The sequence below is a fragment of the Siniperca chuatsi genome, linkage group LG13 (assembly GCF_020085105.1).
Source record: "Siniperca chuatsi isolate FFG_IHB_CAS linkage group LG13, ASM2008510v1, whole genome shotgun sequence".
Classification (NCBI taxonomy): domain Eukaryota; kingdom Metazoa; phylum Chordata; class Actinopteri; order Centrarchiformes; family Sinipercidae; genus Siniperca; species Siniperca chuatsi.
The window spans coordinates 9,973,513-9,993,326 of record NC_058054.1 but is presented as its reverse complement, the minus strand read 5'-3'; the positions used below and the strand labels follow the sequence as shown (position 1 = coordinate 9,993,326).

Below are 19,814 nucleotides of genomic sequence, written 5' to 3'. Positions count from 1 at the left end.
TGAAAACGCGGTCAGACGGGGGAAGAAACACAAACTTATTTGAAAGAGAAAACAAAGGCAAGCAGTAAAGTTATTACCCAAACTGTCGTAAACATCCATCATAGTTTACAGACTTCCTGGTTCAAGTTATCCTGTGCAATGAGGGATTGTTACCAACTCTTACAGTTTTACCTCCAAATAAAGTGGTTTAGATAATGTGGCTAAACTGTTGGCTTGTGTAGAGCTGAAACAGTTAGTTGATTAATCGATAAATTGATCAGCAACAATTTTGAATGCCTAAAATTCACTCTGCTTTTCTTTGCACTTAGTTGGACAAAACAAGACATATGAAGACGCGGGGCCCAGAGAAACTGTGATTGGCATTTTTCACAATTTTCGGACATTTTACAGACCAAATGATTAGTCAATAATTAAGAAAATAATCAGCAGATTAATCAATTAATGAAAAAAAAAAAAATCACTAGTTTCAGCCCTAAACCTGTCTGATCATGTTTTTTGCCCTGCCACTGAAGCAATTTTGCCATGTTTCCAGATTTCATCAATTACTTTGGTGTGTACATTCTTATCATAACCTTTAGAGATGATGGCAAAGACACAACAAAGATACGACCCAAGTTGTAATAAACTGGAATTTTAAACAGAGCAGGAAAAAGTGACTTATAGGAACAAAAAGGGGGAAAGAGAACATACGTTTAGGGGCTGTGATGGAAGAGCCAACATTGAGCGCTCGGAGGGAGGAAGAGGAGGAGGAAGAAGAGGAAGAACAGGCCCTGACTGGAAAGGAGGATTTGGCTCTGCGTGTGGACGGGACAACTAGCCGCGAACGTTTGATGGGGATCACAGCTCTGGTCGGGGGCACGACACGACCGTGGTACTCAAAGAGTCTGAAGACAAATGAAAAATAAAGTTGTAGCAATCTTAGCAACAATAGAAATGTTACAAATGTATTACAGTACAGAAACACACATTTTTAAGAAGGAGGGGTCACTCCTGCGGTCCCCAGACGTTGTTATTCGAACAACAAGAAGCACTTCCAAAGCACCTAAATAGACATGCTGCAAAAGATGTTTGAACGATAGTGGTACATAATGAACCACATCACAGCCATTCAATCATATCCTGTTCCCAGTTGCCTACAACACATCAAACTGCCAAAATAGCAATAATGACTCAAAGCTGAAGGATTCTACTCTCAGGGACATTGCAAAGTAGGGGAAGTAAACAAACCAATGAAAATGTCAGAAGGAAGATACATTCTCTGCCTTGCCAGCGCAAGATGATCAGCCGGGGGACTATCTGACATTCAGTACTGGCCTGTGCGGATAAAAGCATCATTAGTAAGCCCAATGGAGAGGAATAAAAACCTCCCCAATATGACATTCATTATGCCTATGATAATGTAGTTACTTTGCCTCAGATGGAAATGGGGCTATTCTGCTCAAAACTCATCTTTATCTAAGTAGCGGAGTCGGAAATGGGGAGAAAGGAGGGTGTACACTGAAGGGCAAAATATCAGGAGAAAGGGGACTTAAAAAACGAAATTAAAAATTAAAAAAGGACAAAGTGCAGCCAGACTGTGCCATTTACTAATACCACCAGATAATATTTTTTACATACCTGCTGTAGAAATCGTCTCTGTAGTAGTCATAGTCAAACTCGTAGCCACTATGAAGATAAAAGACTTTTTTAAATGTTTCTGTTACAGTGTTAAATGTACTTATTTTGTGTATGTATTTTGTGTGAGTGTGTTAACAGAAGCAAAATCCTGACACAAGACAGGCAAGATTGAGAAGAAATTAAAACATGACACACAGATACACACACATCTAAGCTGAATAATCTATTCTGTACTTTCTTAAAGATATAAGTTTAGGAACTAAGAGTTTGAAGACAAAAGATCGATACCACTCTGTCTGTACGGTAAATATAGGGCTACAGCCAGCAGCTGGTAACAGGGGGAAAACAGCTAGCCTGGCTATGTGCAACAATAACAAAATTTGCCTACCAGCACCTCTAAAGCACACTAGTTAACATGTTATATATGTTATATATGTCATTTGTTTAATCCATACAAAAGCCAAAGTGTAAAAACAACAATTAGCTGTTTTATGGTGGATTTATGTGCTGGACTATTTCCTGGCTGAGTGCAGAAACAGTCTTTATGCTAAGCTAAGCTAACCTGCTGCTGTAGCTTCATATTTACTGTACAGATATAACAGTGGTATCGATCTTCTCATCTAACTCTCTGCCAGAAAGCAAATAAATGTATTTCCCAAAATGTCAAAGCATTACTTTGAATGTAAGGTTACAGCCAGCAGCTGGTTAGCTTAGCTTAGTTAACAGGAGGAATCAGCTAGCCTGGCTCTGTGACTACAGGAAGTCATTGCTCAGGCTCGTAAAACCTCAACGTGTTTTATGTACTCATTTAATAATTGAAATAAAAATGTTAAATGTTATACTGATAACATTTTTACATAGACGAATATTAAAAAAAACAAATACATGCACAGAGTTTTTAGAAAGCTGCGGAATAAAAGTATCAATTTTCCTAAAAAAGAAATATTATGATTGTGAATTAATCATTTTAAAAGTTTGACGAGTCCAAAATTAATGTTTTGTTTATCTCTGTGTGAGATGTCTGACGTTTGGTTCCTGCTTCTATCTTCTTTCCAGTCTTTGTGCTAAGCTAACTAGCTGCTGACTGTAGCTTCTTATTTACTGAACTGATATAGGTGGTATCAATCTCCTCATCTAGCTCTCTGCCAGAAAGTGAATAAATGTATTAAAAGTTTTTTAGTTTTTTTGGAAGCTACAGCTAGCAGCCTTTAGCTAGCCTAGCGTAATGACTTCACAGGAGGAATCACCTAGCCTGGCTCTGTGACTTCAGGAAGTCATTGCTTGGGCACATAAAACCACAATGTGTCATTTACAATCAAGTTTTTGTACAGATTAAACAAACAAGATATACTATGACATGTTAAGTAGTGAGCTTTAGAGGTGCTGGTAGGCTAGCTATTTCCACCTGTTTCCAGTCTTTATGCTAAGCTAACCATCTCCATGCTCCAGCTTCCTATTTAGCGTACAAACATGAGAGTGGTATCATTCATCTCATCTAACTCGCAGCAAGAAAGCAAATAAGAAAATTTCCCAAATTTTGTTTTTCTTAACCTGTTAAGATGTCAGCCATGTCACTTCTTGTGCACAGTTTGTTCTTTGCTTCCAACAAGAATGAGCGAATTTGTAATAGCAACAAACAAAACAGGGGCACTGATGGCACAGGTAGGAAATTGACTGTTCCTCCAGAAGTACCCAGCCTGCCAGTGAGGATCATGAGCACATATTTTACAGACAGCAGAATGTAAGTACAGCAGGAAAAGTAGGTCAGCAAAGCAATATCCAACTGATACAGTAAAATAAGACATGTTTCACTCAGACCTGTAGAGGGATGAGAGGGGCCTCTTGGAGCCCATCTTAGGCCTGTATGGTTTTGGCTCTCCTGCCATGTTGATATCTGGAAACAAAATGAAAAAAAAAAAAAAATCTATGTCATGATGTGATACAGTAGCAACTACAATGAAATTCTGTGTAAAATATGGGGGTAGAATGAGTGTTTGTTTTTTAACCTATACACCTGCATTGTTTTGTCTTTATTGCAGAGCTGCAATGATTAGTCGATTAATCGATAAAGTCATTTATCAAGCAAAATTACCAAACATTCTTTGGTTCAAGCTTCTCACGTGTCAGGATTTGCTGCTTTTCATTTTTATATGATTCAAAATTAACTCTCTTTTGGTTTTTAACTACTGGTCAGATAAAACAAGTAATTTGAAGGCAAGTTTTTCACTATTTTCTGACATGTTACAGACAAATTAATCGATTTATCAAAAACTTTAAGATTAGTCAATAATGAAAATAATCGTTAGTTGTAGCTCTACATTTTTGTATTGTATATATTGTTTGTACTCCATGTAATCACAGTCTCAAGTCAATAAAATCTGAATCTGAACCTACAAAATCCTTGTTTATAGCTTGGACACCACACATTTTTCAGACTACATTATACCCAAAAAGGAACATGAAACTCTCCATTTGAAGTGAAAACACTAAACTCACCATCACTGGATTTAAATGTTTTTTAGACAAACATGACAAAAAATAAATAAAATCACACATGGCAACTGTCAGGCAACTTTCAGTATCCCAACATTGGGTGACAGCGCTTAACAAAACACCCTCTCCAGCAACAACAACAACCACCTTCTCAGAATTACTCCGCAAGACAAAACACATACATTACAGAGAAGCCAGTGGACTTTGATTGGACATGTGCTCAGAATGGAAACAACAGCAATTCCCAAAGTTGCATTACATTGGACCCCAGAGGGTAAAGGAAAGAGAGGGAGGACCATTGAGAAGAAGGCTAGAGACAGACAGAAGTGGAGGGACTTTGTTGCTGCCCTCTGCGCCAGCCGGCGTAATGGGAATGACTGACTGACTTAGAGAAATGGATTTCATGTGAGAAACCTTTCCAACATTCCGACATGAACATTCAGACATGAATACAATGGCCATCATGATGCACAAAAGACACAAAGTCAGTCTGTGAAACACAAAAACATTATTGAAGTAAACACATTCAATTACTGACCTTACTTTATACTGGGCCAGACTGTTTTGTCACAGTGGCAGACTTTGAAAACCCCTCATGTAACATATACTTAAGGTTTAATCAAAATCTGTATTGCAGCAAAGAATTGACAGTGATGATTTCAATATCAGCACAATACACATGTGCATAACACTACCCAGTAAAAGAAAAATGATAGAAGAAACTGAAAATGATTTGTGAAGGAAATCTTGAGAGCTGGTTAAATCGTGATTGCAGAAGTTTCAGGAGACCTGGATGTTTTACGCAGAAGTATTTACTGAAGCGCGATCGCAGAGAACAGAGATAAGCAATACAAGTGAAGTGTACTGCCACGCAACACTGAAGACCCTAGCTATTGCAAACTGTGCCTTTCCTGAGTTAACCTAATGTCACGTTGCATCTCACTCAGGTCACAAGCAGCTGCCTTCTACTCTAAATCTGTGTCAGTCTGTTTGGTCGAAGGTAAAGCACAAACTATCCTTTTATGACCTTGAGTTTTCTGGGAGACAGAGGAGACAGAAAGTTGAACTATTGTTCCAAAGGAGACAGGCCGTGTGTTTCTGCTCTTAGGTTTGCAAATGACCCAAACGTGACCCACTGACCCATTGTGTCATACTACCTTTAGCTTCACATGTTGCTATTTTGAAACAGAAACATCATGTATATTACTAGAAGAATTTCAAGTAGAAAGAAGTGATTTTTAAATGTTTTCCAGTGCCATTAACTTGACAGTGTTAATGTAAGTAAAGAGATTTGGTTAAAAATACATATTGACTTGATTTTAAATTAAATGCTTATAGCAATCAACACTTGACCATGTGCTTTTGATTTTAAGATTTAAAGTTGAATTTTCAGTTTCACAGTTTTCACTATTTAAGAAGTTGAGTCAAACATATGTTTAAAAAAGGCTGATACATTATGTTAAAAATTAGACAGGAAATACACCTTAAAAGGTAGTACTGAAATTAATACTACTGTTATTTATATTACTATTTGGTTGTTTATATTTTGTGTTCTCATCTCCTTTCCATTTTTATGTCAAAAAACTTTAGATCATTTTTGAGGCAAGACTGTAAAGTTCTATTTATTCAGATGTACTAGTTGATCAATGTAAAAATCTAGTTAACTCCGATTATAACTTTTGGTTATGCGTTCAGGTAACTTTAGGCATTAATTGATTAATCAAAATTTAAGCCTAGAGATGAATTGTTATTGAAAGTATTTGTTAGTTGGAGCTGTAAAGCTGGCAGAGGTTTGTGCTGTCTAAGCACCTATTTAGGGCTCTGTGTGATGAGACTAACCAGGTGAACTGAGGTATCAAGCATCTATCCATTTAGTGATTTCACTTCATGCCCTCAGAGAGACGCAGATAAAGACGAGCAGACAGGCTGAAAACTTTAAAGGGCTTTAAGGGCCTTGAGACAACTGAGACATTGATTTTACAAAAAAAAAATGTTAGGACAGTGTTCTTAACATTTTGTTCAAAGATGAAAAAAAAAATGAAATCCCCTTTATATGCATTAGCAGACTACTGTGACTCATCCATACACACCACATGGCTCTTGTCATGATTGACAGCCCCTTCTACCTGCCAAGAGCCCAACTGCTCTAAACCAGGCTGGTATCACTGCGTTGAGTCTGTCGGCTTGTCGTCGCTGCTTCTGCTCACAATCAGCTCAATCAGCCTCAAGTGCTGCTCAAGGACATACACAAAACAACAACAACAAATATCAAAACACACCTTTCCACGCACATACATACATACATACATACACACACACAAACGCTCACACTGACAAAGCAGGAGAGATCCCTGTGTGATGGATGAGTCATGCTTGACAGCTACAACAAGTTGCACAGATAAATGCCTTGGGGATCATGCAGCAGCAAATGTCATGACAGGAGCTGAAGTCAAGTCATTTAGCCGAAAGGGTTGCAGTCTTGGTCCCCCCACTGGTAGAGATGACAATGAAATCCCGAGCTGCAATGTTAATGCACTGAGCTTAAGAATTAAAGAATGCAAGATATCTCACACTACAGTATACAAGATCGCTGCTTTGTAGCTGTTTTCTTCTGTCACACCTTTTCTCTCTGGCTCACATATTCACACACACTCCAGCAGCTGCACCTGTGTCTGGATCTTCCAACACATTGTCTACAGATTAACCATGGTGCTATGTTTGGAGCCCAGACTTTCCTTTCTGCTCTCTTTTTTCTTTATTCCCTGCTTTCCCTCTTCGCTCTCCCTAATGGACTAATGGATTGGGGATGTATTGGTTGCTCAGGGACAGCTGTATCATTATCATTAGGCTCCAGGAAGACGTGAGGAATGGTTCACATTGTAAAGTGCACTCTCCTCCTCTGGTGCCCTGCTAGGGTCATTAAAAGAGAGCGGAGCACTAAAAAGCACTCTCAAACGAACGCCGCCATCTAACACCCCCAACCATCCACACCCTGGACAGACACACACTGAGCCTCTGATTAATTACAGTCATTATACTAATCATATACAAAAAATTGAACGAATGTGTGTGTGTGTGTGTGTGTGTGCGCATAAAAAACTTGAGGCTGGAGATAGAAGAGAGAGACTGTGTTGCTAAGCAATAGCCAGTTAGGACTTAAATGATACTGTAAACTGTATGCCACATCACACTGAGGGGGAATATAAAAAGTTTATGCTGAAGCCATTATGAGCAAGTTGGCCACAGCAGAGAAATTCAGACTACAAATAAAGTCAGACACAGATATTGTAAAACCACTGCTCATCCTCTCGACTTGTGAGAGGCTACTCTTCTTCTACGCTGGTAAAATGTTGACTGTACTGTTGTCAGACAATGATGTAAATAGGGGTGGGCGATATGGCCAAAATCTTCCATCACAGTATATGTAATTTTATATCACGGTAAGGGTATATATATCGCGATACAGTGATTGTTCTGTAAATTCAATTACGAAATGGTTTAAAATAACCTTACTGTGTCGTCCCTCATTACATGCGATTTTTTTCCCCCTCTTTTATTTGGAACTTCCATACAAACAAAACAACTCATTCTGCTTTGTATTTACAATTTCACTCTCCTCCATGTTTTCTTGTCACTCTCTTCATCTGCGGCGGTTGTCAACCAGCTTAGAGGTGCATTACCGCCACCAACTGTCGCTCTCACATCACGTGGGAACCTGGTAAGCAGTCCTGCTGCCAAAATAACGTTACCTTGCGAGGTAGCTGGATTCACGAGATCATGCGAGAATCACGATATAACAAGATCATTCAAGAATCCGGCCATGACTTGCTACATAGCCTGCCCTGTATATAGCAGAGACACTGCGGTATTGCCAGATCTCCATGTTTTCATGTCACACTTCTACCGTTGCACAGTATATAGCATCATATCGCACCTTAGTGCCAGTAAAAAGATAAAGACCTTCATTGTGACAGATCTTCAGAGTGGGTTCTGTATGTGAATATACATACACATATATACATAACCCAACTGTATGTGAATACAGTCTATATGAATATGAAGCAGAATAGAATAATTCAATATGATCATATATGGACATCAGTGGAAAGGATCATATTGTCTCATTATTTTACACATATTCTGTTGTCTGAATTATTGATTACAAATGAAAATGAAAATTAAAAAAAATTGTGTCAAATTTATTTCAGTCCTTGTTAATTTGGTGACACCTGTGGTTAAAAAAAACAAAACAACAGTCAGCAACCAGATTTGTCTTATCATGCTAACATGCTACACAATTATAGATAGACTTTAGATATCGGAAAAATAGTTTTTATTAATACTGTGATATTAATTTCAGGCATATCGCCTAGCCATAAGCAGGACTTAACATGCACTATGAAACCTTCTCTAACTTCTTTAAGGAGGCATAGTTTTATTCAGTCTAGTTTGTAAGTCACACACTCTGAGGTCAAATGGGTGTTTTCACACTGTCTCTCCTCATCTGTGTGTGAGATGAAAGCATCAATCTCTGGCTTTACTAGACCTCATTTTAATTGAGGGTCTCTTATGGCAAGGATGTGGCTGAGCTCAGTAACAGTAACTCCATTCATACTGAATCCTTCAAGAATACAATCACCACCACCTCAGGGCCCTCTGACACAGTTTGGGTTCATTCATATTAATGAAGCTAAATTACCTGCGAGTGTGTTGCTGAGTTACTGCATGTGGGTGTCTATTTTAGTTAGATATAGACCCCTCAGCTCAGCGTGCCCTTGAGCTCTTTGTCTCTGGGAGGTGTGGACGAGTCATTATAGCCCGACTGAGAGCAGACACACACATTTGAATTAGTCCACTGGGATGAGCTTGGTTTCAAAAGGAAAAAGCAGCTAAATAACTGTACAGCCTTTGTGCTGCTTCTATTTAGCCAAGCGCAAGCCAAATTATAGTGTAGCAGCAATTTTCCTCTTGACTGGGGTTATTCTCATAGGTAACAATACATTTGAAGAGACTTTTACCTTTTAACTCTGTCTTTCTTGATTTATGGCTCTTAGGAAATGTATAATGGGAATAGTTGTAAGTGGTTGCCCATGTTAAAACTAGTGCTCTCTGTCCAATTACAACAGAAGACGTAAGAGTCATGGTAATATAGCTTGAGAAATGAAATGAGAGAATACATTTCTTCTCTGTGCTAATGCCTAAACATAATCTTTGGCAGGCAAAGGATCACTCCTGGCACAGAACAAACTCCATCTCTGATGTAACACGCATCCTGAGAGCAGGTGAGCAGTATTTGATTAAGAGATCACCCAGGCACCTGCGTGAATACAAATGTGCGACTAGGACACATCCTGCGTGACAGCTGTCGCATATTCAATCTACGCTGCGTTCTCACGCCCTGTAAATCTGACAGGGAGGACTTGAATAATCTCTGATCTCGGCTCAAGGACACAGGCAGCTTCGGCTTTTTATTACGCCTGAGAGTTTCCTCAAGCGGGGCAAGGTGAGTGACAAGGTGAGGATGCAGACAGTGTGTGTGTGTGTGTGTGTGTGTGTGTGTGTGTGTGTGTGTGTGTGTGTGTGTGTGTGTGTGTGTGTGTGTGTGTGTGGATATGATGACCTTCTGGTCACTAGTCGCAATGTCTTTGTAGATATATTGAATGTAATTATGGATAGTCTATCAAACATTTTCATGTTCGTTTCACAAAGATAGACTTTGACTGTGGCATAGATCAAACTTATAGTCAGACTTCAGATAGATGTCTAACTTCATCCGTTGCACAAAGCTGTCTATACTATCTTAAGTAAGTAATTTGCTATGGATTCTGGGTAAATTAAGACTTTTTTCAAACAAACAAACAAAAAAAAAAAGGCTAACTGAGGACCCACGTCATAATGCACAGTTCTGTTCATTCGAGCAGAAAATGTTAGTTAGCATAAAATTCTAAATTAGCACAAAATCTCAACGCAGTGCAGACCTGTGCTGCTGTAGGTACTTCTGCTAACTCGTCAGTCAGACTCAAAATGACTGACAATGTCCTCACTGCTGTATATTTCCAACAGGTTACTTAGCTCTCTAAAACACTTTCCCTTCTCATTTCTCACTCCACAACATTGTTAGTAAACCACAGAATTGGGAGCCCTGTTTTCCTCTTTTTGTCATTTGGTACTTGTAGGTATCTTAAAACGAATTGTGACTAGTATTAGCTCAAATTCACTTTGTACTTATGAAACTAAGATACCGGCTAAATCTGCTGATCAGGACTGCGAAACATGGTAGAAAGCTCCAGAACAAGCGAGTAAGTGGACCTTGTGTTGAGATTATTTTAATCAAGCATTCAATTTTGACTGCTAACATCTTAGTTTAATACACCCAAAGATAATTAAGAGATCTTTAACCAAATTTTTGACTAGTCAGAACTACACTGAATATATGCTGAATTTGAGTTTTAACTAGTCATAATCTAACTGAGATTAGTTTGTTAACTGAAAAATTGTTGATTAGTTGATTAATAGTTAACTATTTTGATAATCGTATTGTAAGCATTTTCTGCTTTTTCCTTGTCTTCTATTACAGTAAACTGAATATCTATTGGCCAGACAAAAAAAGCCATTTGAAGACATCACCTTTAGGACATTGTAATGATTTTTCACTATTTTCTGATGTAATTAAACAAAACAATGAATTTATTAAATGGGAATTAATTGTCTAATTAACAAATAGTGAAAATGATTGAAGCCCAAATGCAGATAACTGGAATTCACATATCAGATGATCAAAACTCAATTGTACATATATAGATTCTCCATACAACTCAATGACTATTCTTACCATTAAGAATGCAATTAGAAATATCTTAAATTCGCAGCGTAATTAGAGACATTATAAAGTTGAAGTTCTGAGTCTGTAATAACCTGCAGATATCTTTAATGTAAATCATGTCAATCTTCTATATTATGTGTTGAAACCATTTGCCATATACACAGAGGAAAAGACTATCACCCCGTGAGCAAGTTTCCAGACATCACTGATGTCTATTCAAATTACTCTGTCAACTCTCTGAGCTACATACGCTGATTTAGAGTGTATTATGTCCTGACTGATTCCAATCAGGATGAGAACCTCGAGGCTTTAACAGTTTTTGTTATGGTTGGAAGGAGACGTGGATTAATTGCTCAGCGGCATGTCCTTCCTTAATGAATTCCTTGTACTTTGCTCTTTCGCCCTCTTAAGGAAAATGGTTATTTGGCAGCATATAAATTTGGCAGCCCATGCCCAAGCTCCTGAGCATCTAATAAAATTATTTTCATTAGACCTGGTGAGCTATGGTCCATTAAGGAGAACGTGATGTGGGATTGCTAAATTTTGGGGTTGAGTGTGCTGAACATCGCACTGGGAATACAATTATTAGTAGGTGAATTTTCTTATATCAGAAGACGCAGCAGTACAGAAGGTAAACTTTTCATGCAGCTGTGGTACATCTTAACATTAGTACATGTTGCTTTTTGCATTAAATCAAAATGAGCATATTGCCGTAGCCTGAGGTAAAGATAATTTATTCTTTCATCTCTCCTGAGCTGTTAATGCACGTTTCCTCCTTTTCCGTTTTGGCACTTTTTTCTTATGATGTAACTGTGTGGCTTTTAAGTGCAACGCTTTGAAACATTTTAACCCCTCAAGCAGGTCCACCACTTCAAACAGAATCTGGGCAAGCAGCTGGAGAACAAACCGGCAGCTGCCACCTGCTTGAAACTACTTGTACATCTGCTCTGAAACTTGGCCTCCTCATTCATGAGTTGACAGTGGAAACATTGAGCAGCATACATGGTGCGGAGTTACTGCATCACACATTTGTCCTGCATTATGCATCACTGACAAGCTATTTGTTGTAGAGCTGAAATTATTAGGTGATTAATTGTTTAGTTGACAATTTTGTCATTTGATTCATCATTTAGGTCAGCGGTTCCCAACATGTGCCCCCCCCACACACACACACACACAAAGGGTTGCAAATTAAATCTCCTGAGAGGATTAACAGGATAGGAAAAGAAGTTTTTCAGATGCTCTTCTAATCTTTACTTATTTCTTGTCGTGACTGGGTAAGTTTCTGGCCTTTTAAAGATTATTCAAAATGAAACAAGTAAAACAAAAACAAAAAATCAGTCTTTGGTTGAACTGGTCACAACTGGTAGACATGCAACCGGTGACGGGGTCATAAGTACACATTGCTTTGCTTTAAGCCATTAAAAAAGGTTGGGAATCACTGGTTTAAAGATATTTTTTAAAGGAAATATGTCAAACATTCTCTGATTTTAGCTTATCGATCGTGAAGATATGGTGCATTTCATTTCCTTCTGTGGTAGTAAATTCGACTTTGGAAAGTCGGTCAGACAAAACAAGCAGTCACCTTGAGCACTGGGAAATTACGATGGATATTTTCCCTATTTTCTCACATTCTATTTACCAAATGATTGATCAATTAATTGAGAACATAAGGAAACACATGTAGCACAGGTCTAAGTAATAAAATTAATGATGGCTGAATTCCATTTAGCTGCTTCAGTTTCAGGGTCCCGGTGTTCGGTCATGTCTTACTGTGACACTTGAATAGAACCGAGCCATCGTTAATGTTATTAGTAACACCTGTGTCCTGTTTCTTACTGTGTCAAAATGTCTGCTGTAAAAAAGGCCTACTGATAATGAAAATAATTGTTAGTTACAGCCTGAACTTATATGTTCACATAAATATTAATAAAATAATTTGAAATGCAAAACATACTGGAATGAATCAGAACATATAGGTGTTAATATATGAGATTCATTAATATTATAAATTATTCATTTACATACAGATCTGCTAAGCAAGAATATCTCCATCAGCATGTAGCCTCTTTGGTACACAGGTGCACACCACACCTGGAGCGGTATGCAACCAACCACTGAACAGCTCCACTAAAAGTAGGAGTGAAGGACTTTGCTCAGAGTCACTTCGGCAATCCTTCCTGAACATCACAAGACCACCACTATCATTTTTTTTTTTTTTAAGACTGCAGTCACCAAGTAGATTAAAATAAATGTTATGCCCTTTAGGCAGCAATCTCCCGCCTGTGATCAAGTCACTGAGAAAAATGCGTCTTTCATACAATTCTAGTGTAAGGCACAAAACCCAGATGAGAATGGATTTATGTTGTCTGATTAGGTAATTATTATCATATTAGCCTTAGCATATAATGGTGTGATTTGCATCAGTACCCACATATTTAATTTTCATGTATGATAAAAGCTCCAACACAATATTTCACAGTGCTTTTTAAGATAGAATAAAGGATTATTTCTCTTCCCTAGAAATTTAAAATTTACATGCAAATGCTGACACAAACTGAACAACAGAAAAAGAAGCACAGTGCAGCGGATACAGATTTCAATCTACTGACAGACAACACTGCAAAGTAGTCTGCACACAGTACATGTACTTTAACAATAATTATCAACAAGTCTCAAGAAATTATCACCCAAAAAGGAGACATTTTGTTGAAGAGCTATTTCAATGTAAAGTAAGTGAAACTGACCACAAGCAACACCTGAATTAATCAACTTTATGTCAAAACGGCAGCATTAACTTCAGCCACATAGACTACACCTTTGTCATCAGTGATTGACGCCTCATACTCACATCTCTGGTTGCGACGCCTGCCTTTGTACATGGTCATGACGAGCGGGAAAACACGGGTGATAACTCTGCTGAGGCCGAGCCGACTTTGCTTCCTTTTCTGTCCCCAAAAGTCGACAGACTGTCGGTGCACAGTCAGCTCCAGACTCACAGCTGAGCCGCTTCAGACCATACCATTTGTCAAACTATTCCAGGGGGAACTCTGGCCTCAAATACTCCATAATGTACCAAACGCAGGAACACAAGCTGAACTAAAAATCCCAATTTTTGGCTCTGTGTCTCCACAGATCAGATTAGGCGGTGAGAAATTACAAGAAGTTTAATTATGATCCTTTATGGATGATAGTTTCCGACTTCCAAAAAGTCCTCCCCTCCTCCCTCCTTAAATTTGTGTTACCAGAGAGAAGTGATTATAAAATGTAGCAATTTAAAGTGAAACAGAAGAAGCAAAAAGAAAGAAGAAACAGAGATCATCAAACTACTCTTCAATAGTTTGTTTATCCAATATTTTGTATATGTTACAAGCATTTTAGCCTATAAATCCACCCACCACCCCTCTCAGAAAAATTAGATTAGACACCAAAGGGAAGCTCTTGGAAATGTTTTCATTAACTGGATTTTTTTTCATATTTCATTTATTCAGCTGTGGTAAAGAAATACAGAATATTTTGATGATTTATTTACTGGCCTAAAAGTAGTCAAATTCAAACACAGAGAGTCTTAAAATACTGGAATCAGCGTGTAAAATACCCATCTTATAAATACCCATCATATTTTCTCAATTCATTGTTTGGTCTACAAAAATGTCAGCCAATAGTGTAAAATGCCTATCACAAGTTAGCAGAACGTCTTCAAATGTCTTGTTTTTTCCGACCAACAGTCCAAAACCCAAAGATAGAACAAACAAAAATGAAAATATTAGCATGTTAGCACATTAGAGTCGTGTATCTTTCCATCGGATCAATGTGAGTCCAATATTCACTCTCTTTTAGCTCTGTTTTTGGTCTCCACTAACTCCTAAGGGAAATGTCTGGCTCTTTAGCTGCTAAATGCTCCACTATGTTCACCAGCTAGTCGCTAACTTGGTGCTGGGCAGGTAGCGTAAAGTGTGTTTATCAGAGCTTTTTCACTGAGAACGATGCTGTGAGAGCAGTGAGAGTGAACCAAAACATTAAATTGTGGTTCAAGAAAACCAAAACAATGAGCTGAAAGACACTAAAAAGCTCTGTAGAGCCGAAGGGAACTGCAGAGTCGAGTGATAAATCTCACACTATACATAGTCATTTGACCCATTGTTATTAAGAAAATATTGTTTAGTGCAACAACAATGATGTGGACATTGAATGAGTTTTAATGGAATCACTGGTCACATACATGCATGTGTACATATACTTTCACACATACATTTTTGCACCTACATATATGTCAATGCATACTTAATCATGTATAATACAGACACTCTAAAACCCATGCATATTCACATGCAGTCTATTTTGTCTGTTACCGGTGTGTTGTTTTTATCCTGAATCTGTTTTATCCATTCGTTTGTTCAGTTGTTTAATAAGGAACTGGGGTTACACATTAGCCCTAGTGTATACATTGCATCTGTTGCATTTGTTTTTCCCACAAATAGTGTTTATCTGTATTGTCCCTGTTAAAGTATTCATGATTAAACTCATGATTGAAGAAAAACAAAGCTTTATTGGCATGATGTTTTGATAAAACACACACACACACACACACACACACATATAAACAGAGTAAATGGAATAAATAAACATAAAAAAGAAAGAATTTATGGAGCATGGAATAAAATTTAAATAAAAGACATTCGACTACAACACACATTTGTAGCAAATTAACAACCTAATCAAGTTTCATTAGTGAATGATGTGATGTTTGATATTCAAGGCTCGTTTTAGAAAATCCATCCTGATTATTCTCCCCTTAAAACTGCAGAAAAATACAGTTTGACCTCACTAGTCAAACTGCTTTCATCTTTTGGAATTTCAAATCTGCCTCCTATTGCCACTGTCTCCCATTCATCTCTCTGGGATTTTTTTAAATTTAATTTAAAGTGGATGGGCTGTGGACTTAAGAGACTGATTGAAAAAGCAGAGCGCCCAGGGGGGAAGCTGCCTACTGATTCCCCAGCTGTTGCAGCATTTGGGCTCTGTTGTAGATGAAGCCTTGTAATTGTAACATCTAATTACACTGACATGGGGTTTGCAGCTGTCTCGCTCACTGCCTGACATCTTAATAGTCCCCCAGCTTCTTTGTTCTCGGTAAGAAAAGAAACTAAAAGCTTTGTGAAAGATAGAGGCTGAGTGTGAGGGATTCGTTGTTTCAAGGCTAGTCACTGGAATCAAATGCCAGTGTCCTCAACTATTGTCTCACTTTGACATCTTTGGATAAATATTAAAAATACATCTCTAGTTATTTGATGTGGGGAGATAAAAAGAACTAAACCATGCTCTATATACTTTGTCTTTGGGTTTTATTCAAAAAGGTTATTCCAGGCTCCAGGCTCCTTATCCTCATCTTAACCACCACCATTGTCATATCTTAATACCAAACAGTCCTCCTGTCAACAATTTCCAAGCTGCTTAACACTACTATGGAAACAGCAGAGACAACCACTGAAAATGCTACTTATCACAGCATAGCATGACTCAAAAATGTGTTTGAATATTCTGCACAGCATGCAGGCTATTGCTGCATGAGTTTGACTACTGATGATACAAATGAATCATACATGCTGAGGGACAGTATAAGATGTCCCAGTTCTGGTGCCGTCACCCTCACTGCTATTCTCTCAGCACCATCTAGTGTTCATGCAGATGTGAACATTCATGAATGCAGAAAAAACTGCCTGGTAGACGGAGCACAAATCCATATTCCAGATTAAATTTTTAGATTAACATGTAATGTTTAATATATAATAATAAAATTAGCATTACCCATTCAAATGAACAAAACAGGTGGCATTTTTTTAATCATTTCTGAATATATTTTTTGTCCTTTTTGTTATGTATGTTGCAATGTCTTAGTGTTTTAGTCTTATTGTGTTCCTTTATTTTACATATAATTTTTTACAAAAACAAATAAATAAAGCTAAAGCTAGATCTATTGCTGAAAAATGTTTGTGTGCTGTCCCCCCCCCCCCCAGATTTTTAGATTGTTTTGACAGATCGGCAAACGGATGATTCACTGTTACGTTAAATATAGACACCTTTCCAAACAACTGTCTCAAATGGCGAATGTTTTTAATTGTTCAAGCTTTACCACTAATTTTCTCAGAATTCATCACAGAAGAGATCAGCTTTATGTAACCTACAGCATACTAATATCATAATTAAAGACCTTAGAATACCTTGGATTTATTATGGTGTTCTGCAGTAATTTTTTCAACCACTGAGAGACGCTCAAAGACCACCAGACAGCAGCCACGCAGGAAAGCTCTCACACACTTTGAGCCAAAGATGAGGGGAAAGCAGATATGATCACAGCTCTGATCATAAAAATGAACCTTAAAATATCAATACATCTATGTCCAGATTTCATCCACAAAAGTTGAGCTCTTCATCCCCAGCAGACATCTTCCTCAGGATCTCAGTAGCTGCTGTCTGCTGTCCGCCGGTGTGATTGAATGTCACTTTTATTTGCATGAACTACTTAAAGTCATTGTCTCTGCTATCCAGTCATGTCCAAAGAAATTAAATTGAGTAAAGCAATCACTGGAGCTTCAGTATCTCGCAGCTATTAAATCTACTCAAGCGTGGGACGTTCTGGTAATTTAGCGGGCCGAGCTGCATGCTGTGTACTCAGGACTTTACAGGTTTGATTCTGACCTCGTGACCCTCCTGTCACATGTCATACCTTTGCACAACTGTCCTTCATGTCGCTCCTCACTGTGTGTAATTTAATAAAAGAGGAATGTGCTCAAGAAAATATCAAGAATTCATATCTCGTGCAGACTGCATGCACTTCTGGCAATATAGTTCCACAGCCTAATCAAATATAAAGTTCATGTTTAAAAGATAAGATGTGACGACCGTAAGGGTTAAATTTCACAGGGGCAGCAGGATAACGGCAGAAAAGATGATTTTAAAAAGCAGAAGGAGACATTACTGTAGGAGCCTTTGTATACCTCTGACACTTATGGTGCATTGCTAATATACTGAATTTATTGTGTGTGTGCATGTGTGTCCACAGATGCTCTGTGTTTAAAGGGACACTGAAGTGCAGCCAGTGGAGCTGCAAGATGCCACGCTATGCAAAGGAATATTTCACTCTGGTTGCTGTATGAAGCCATTCTCTATGTGATTTCACCTCTCACTGCCTTTGTTCAGGAGACACATGGTCACTTGGGATCTTCTCAGTTAGACGCCTTTTTCTTTCTCTCGGGAAACCGTGTGGTTGTTGTGTTTCTAAGGAAAAATAACTGTGTTGTGGTTTATCAGTGTGCATAACAATGACAGGAGCCTCTTTAAGTGGATGTAATGATGCAGCGAGGACAAGACAGAGACGGGACATGTGAATTTGTCTTGACAGCAGTGTGAATACTTCTTTGGTGTGGCAACATAAAACACTGTTTTTTTACAAATGTGTTTCATTTTTCTTGTCAGTAATCCAGCCCTAAGAATGAACAGCCTTAATATACAGCTTTTATCAATGTATTGTAACAAAACTTTCTGGCCATCCTTTATAACTTATAACACTGTCTTGACACTGGCGTGAAGACCTTAAAATACCTCTTTAAAAATGATGAAGCATGCATTGTGCAAAATGAAATAAAGCAGCCAGTGAGGTTTCCAGGATTACTTAAAGGAAAAGGTAAACTTTCTGACTGAGCATTAGATGAGTAGGTTGATACCACTTTCATGTCAATATTTAGTTGAGGCCAGGCGGTGGTTAGCTTAGCTTAGCATAAAGACTGGAGACCGGGGGAAACAATTAGCCTGGACTCTGTCTGAAGTTTAAAAAAAATCTGCCTACCAGCTCCTCTAAAGCTCACTAATTAACATTAACATCTTGTTTGTTTATTTCGAGCACAAACAGAAATGTAAAAATGACAAGTTGTGGTTTTATGGGTAGTTAGGTGCATAGCGGCCAGACGAATTGACTTCCTAGAGTCTCTGCTATTTGCCTGGAAACCTCACAGCTGCTGTTTGTCATATATAATTACGGTACATAACTAGATACAACATTTTAATTTATGGGCTTTAGAGGTGCTGGTAGCCATATTTTTAAAGTAAATTTTTTAACATGTTAGCTGTTTCCCCCTGCTTCCAGTCTTTATGCTAAGCTAAGCGAATTGGCTCCTGGCTCCATCTCCATACTTAGCATACAGACATGAGAGTGGAATCTAGTTTCTCATCTAACTCTTGGCAAAAAAGCAAATAAGCATATTTCCCAAAATGTTGTTCCTTTAAAGGATAGTTCCACTTTATGACAACTTGAGTCTCATTTTTCTAGTTTTAGTCATTATTTATATCAGCTATGATAACATTGTACTCATCAAAGTAAATATCTGGGAACATGGCAACAATTACAATGAAATCTGACAGGGCAAAAAAAACGAGCAGTGAGACATTCTGATGTGTTGTAAACACACTGTAAACACTTTGACATCTTTGGAGAAATAAAAAGACAACTATTTGCTATGAGGAGTGAAAAATGTTACAGCCGAAGAACTAAAACATTCTCAATGAGCTTGTGCTTTTGAGTTTTATTCAGGAAGGTTATTCCAGTCTCATTTTAAAACAGATTTGGCTCCTCTGTGAACTGTGATGGATGTTTACAACAGCCAGTTTGGGTCATAATTTTACTTCTGGCCATTTTTTCTTCCAAATAAGTTTGGCTTACATTGTTTAAAACCTGTCTGATTGTCTGACTGCTCATATTTTTTGCCTCATCAGGCCTATTTTAACTAATGTTGCCATTTTCTCAGATCTCAGCAAATAACTCGGTGAGCACAATTTTATTATTACCAATAATAGAAATAATTTCCAAAACTACCAAAATAACATC

The 19,814-nt window shown here is 38.0% G+C and overlaps 1 protein-coding gene across 4 annotated transcripts in view; it reads right to left on the bottom strand.

Annotated features, from left to right (window-relative positions):
* Positions 1-19,814, bottom strand: part of LOC122887623 (RNA-binding Raly-like protein) — a 39,476-nt gene that overhangs the window by 5,165 nt on the left and 14,497 nt on the right. For all 4 annotated transcript variants that reach the window (XM_044221056.1, XM_044221055.1, XM_044221057.1 and 1 more), the window contains exons 3-5: positions 3,436-3,511; positions 1,618-1,665; positions 691-884 (exon numbers count right to left, since the gene is read on the bottom strand). In XM_044221056.1, coding sequence (XP_044076991.1) covers positions 691-884; positions 1,618-1,665; positions 3,436-3,511 — 318 coding nt within the window. The remainder of the gene's footprint in view (positions 1-690; positions 885-1,617; positions 1,666-3,435; positions 3,512-19,814) is intronic.